The 3,900-nt window shown below is 37.9% G+C and overlaps 1 protein-coding gene across 1 annotated transcript; it reads left to right on the forward strand.

Moving 5' to 3' along the window:
- The first annotated feature begins 2,514 nt into the window (after nt 1-2,514).
- Nucleotides 2,515-3,683, forward strand: LOC126758368 (DNA ligase 1-like). The gene is made up of 3 exons (XM_050472625.1): nt 2,515-2,725; nt 2,818-2,985; nt 3,184-3,683. Exons 1-3 carry the CDS (start codon nt 2,515-2,517, stop codon nt 3,681-3,683), a joined length of 879 nt encoding a protein of 292 aa, XP_050328582.1.
- Nucleotides 3,684-3,900: the final 217 nt, after the last annotated feature.

The raw sequence follows: 3,900 nt of genomic DNA on the forward strand, positions 1-3,900 counted from the left end.
CGAAAAGGAAAACAAGAACACAATTTCTCTACCCGTTTACGCGACAGTAAGGTCTAGGTAACCGGAACCCTAAGTTCAGGTATAACTTAATGTTCCATAATCTTGCAACTTGCCTAGATCAAAGTCAAGGAAACGTCTTCATGTGCATAAGATTTGTAAGTTATATAGAATCTAGGGCCATTTTCATCCGATTTTATTTGTTTTAGGCAGAAAAAGGCACCATTATTGAAAAACACGCTCCCTTAATTTCATTAAAGTAACTCACATATTGGCCGATATGTGCTTTATGAAGTCACCCGATCCAAAATATTTACATTTTTAATGGAACCTTAATATGGAGATGAGGCGGAGTTATCACACGATTTCATTTTACAGTGTCGGGCTTAAGTGATTTTTCCTGAGAAAAATCGGTATCACGCCCATAATGGCGTTTGACGGGCGTGGCGTTGTCTTTTCTTTCAAGGCTACGAGTGCCAAGTTTTATTATGATATCTTAATATTTACTCATGTTATGGCTTATGGATGGACGGAACGATGAACGGACTGACGGACAAACAGATAATCTCTTGGAATTCAACTTATCTTTATTTATATTTACTCCATATCTATCTCGATCAGTTTTAGGTAATAACAATAACCGTTAATTGAACAAAAATATCATATTCGAGTGTTGATAAATTTCTGCCATTTGAATACAGAAGCAGAGTTGAAGCTAGAACTTAACTTGATGACAAGTTTCCGGACACTGCTCCAGTAAAGTTCACCAACAAGGATTGTTATGCTAAGTTCAGACGTGGGGAAAAGAGCCCCGAAGACGATGAATACAGTGTGCGTCCATGTAGTGATGAATGGACATATGCCCAGTGCAGTGGGCATAACCATCCTTGTTGGAAAACATAAAAAAGGTCTTTAAAATAATTCTGGATGAGCGTAAAGTGAAGTTGTTCGAGATAGCAGGCAGTCTAAAGAGATTCAAGCGTAATAAACCGAAGTTTTTCCGTCCATATATGACAATGGATGAAAAATGGTTTCATCCGAGTGGACTACGCACTATGAACCCGTTTCTAATCGTGAAAAAATACAACAGTCGGCTGGCATGGTTAAGGTATATTTTGAGATGCGGAAGGAAGGACCACTAACAGCGACTATTATATAACATTATTGGACCATTTGAATGATGAATCACCCAAAACCAGCCACACTTGAAAAAAAAAAAAATGTGGTGTAAAGTGTAAAAAATGGTTCAAGAATTCAGCTCCGAGTTGCTTCCGCATCCACCGCTCTCTCCAGATCTGGCCCTTGCGACTATTTCCGGTTCTAAGATCTCAAATGAATGCTCGCTGAGACAAAATTCGTCGAATGAAGAGGTGATCGCCGAAACTGAGGCTTATTTTGAAGCAAAGGACAAATCGCACTAGAAAAATGCTATCGAAAAGTTGAAGGGTTTCTATAATCATTGTATCACCCTTTAAGCCTTAAAGTTTAAGGGAACTATGTTGAATTAAAAAAAAATCTCAAAAAAATGTGTTTTACTATGGTAAGCCGGGGAATTTTCAACTTGAGTGTTAAGACTCAAGCTTGAAATTGGAGGCACCCCTAAATCATAACTATACAAAAGAGGCTTTATTCGGCGACTTAAGCATACCGCGTTATTTGAAAAAGCAACCGCCTGCCAACAGACAGATATTAGGCTTAAAGTCCATCAAACGAACCATCATAAGCTTGGTAAAGAGTCGAGTAAGACGAGGTATTTTGGATTTTAAGTACACTATGTATTAATAGTGTCTGAGGAATCAGTCTAAAATATTCAATATCTTAATGGAGGAGTGGTGGTTAATGCTCTTGCTAAAATAATTAGTTTATCTTCGATTAATCCATGAACGGACGAAGCATGAAAAAATAGCTCAAAGTTAGATATATGTATGTGATGACTTAGAATTCATGTTGGCAGAATGCGCATCCCCTTGATATTATATGACTAAATATCTCTATGTGTCGACCTTCCCTAGATCGACAAAACATCACCAGTTATAGTTTAGGGAAGTTTTCCATGTTCTGATTCCATGTTCTTATAGCCAATGTTTGTCACAAGACAATATCCGGTCAGCCATGAATCCTATACATGTGTCTTGCGAAGGTCAAGACTAACCACAAAACATGTGGATATAATCTGGTGGCGCACTCTCAGAAAAATTTTAACTTCTCAGACTATGTGTCATGGGTTTGTTTAAAATAAATACTGCTCTGAACAAGGTCTTCAAACACATGATGAAAATAGGTCGAGTTCGCTATTGAAAAATATACATAGTTTCAGTGTATTGAAACACCTGTTCTGAGAGATATTTTCTAGGTTGAGTAAACGAATGCATTAGAAAGCAAACAAATATATACTTTCAGATTTAGATGTGTGTAGCTCCGATGACAGCTGCAATAGTTATTATGTAAATAAACTGGATTATATAAAAACAATATATATTGCTGCAGCTAACATTTCAAAATGCAATTTCTTTAAAAATGGCAACGAAATTATTAACTTTAATCGTTTCCACTTTACTGTTGCTGACTTTGATCAGCAGCAACATCAACGTGATTGCAGCAGAGACTGCAGCTGGTGCCGTAAAAGTAGAAAAGGAAAATAAAAATCAAACAGAAGCCGTTATAGAATCAAGTACAAGAGCAAGTGATGCTAATGACAAAGAATCGGGAAAAGATATAGTTAAAGAAGGTGAGTGTGTCAGAAAGAGAGGTTCGGTTGACTTCTTCCCATTTATATTAAGAACATTTCTAACTCTTTTCAAATTGTTCGTCATTTCATAGAAAATGCAAACAAAAACCAAACAGAAGCCGTTACAGCGTCGAGTGCAAGTAAAAATGTTACAGTGGTAGAAAATGAAAGTAAAAATCAAACAAAAACCGTTAATGAGACGAGTACAAGGGCAAGTGATGCAGATGACAAAGAATCGGAGGAAGATGTAGATAAAGAAGGTGAGTATGTTAGAAAGACGCATAAGCAAAAACGAATAGTTTTTTGGTTGAATTTGGAAAAGTGTCTTACCCCAGTTAGAAACATTAAGCCCGTGCCCATTTTACATTAAAATCACTTGTAATTCTTTCCAAACTCTCTCCGTCGGCACTTGTGTATAACGATTTTTTGAAAAACTTTATTCTAATTTATTTAACAAGCAATTGGCAAAGTCAGTATCCAAAAACCTTCTCTGCCGGAAAACGCGGAAGTCACTCTCCAAGAAGTTTCTCTGCCGGAAAATGCGCCAGAGGAAGAAGAGACGATTGGAGCTGAACCAGCTGCTGAGAATATCGAAGATTTTCAGACCCCACCCGAAACTGAGGCACAAATAGAAAATAAACAGGATTCTGAAGAAAATAGAATCCAGGAAAATCGTAAACCGGCTACTAGGAAACCGACTACCAGGAAGCCGACAGCATCACCAACGTCCAAGCAGCCAGCAAAACCTCCAAGACGCATTAATGTAAAAGCAAAGGTCCGTGGAAAACCGGTTCCAGTAATATACAAAAATAAAGGGGCGAAGAGTAAAAAGAAGCAGAGGCAGAAACAGAAACAGAAGCAGAGGCCGAAGCAGAAGCAGAAGCAGACGCAGACGCAGAAGCAGAAGGGACAAGGTAGAAAAAAACCGAAGTCCAAAAAGAAGCGCAGGAAATCATAATCGTAATTCATGAGATAATAAACATAAAAATAAACAGGTATTTTATTCAGTTAGTTGACTTTTCGGAAAACCCTATAGATTACGCATTCAACTGATCAATTGAACTCAGGCCAAACTGGCAAGGCGACCGCCAAAAGAAGTTCGAAGATAAATTAAACACAACGTTTTCATTCCCAGCAGAGAAGATCGGACCAATGGTTCGGTGACGGTACCAATA

This window comes from Bactrocera neohumeralis, chromosome 5 (genome assembly GCF_024586455.1).
Source record: "Bactrocera neohumeralis isolate Rockhampton chromosome 5, APGP_CSIRO_Bneo_wtdbg2-racon-allhic-juicebox.fasta_v2, whole genome shotgun sequence".
NCBI classification, from domain to species: Eukaryota; Metazoa; Arthropoda; class Insecta; order Diptera; family Tephritidae; genus Bactrocera; species Bactrocera neohumeralis.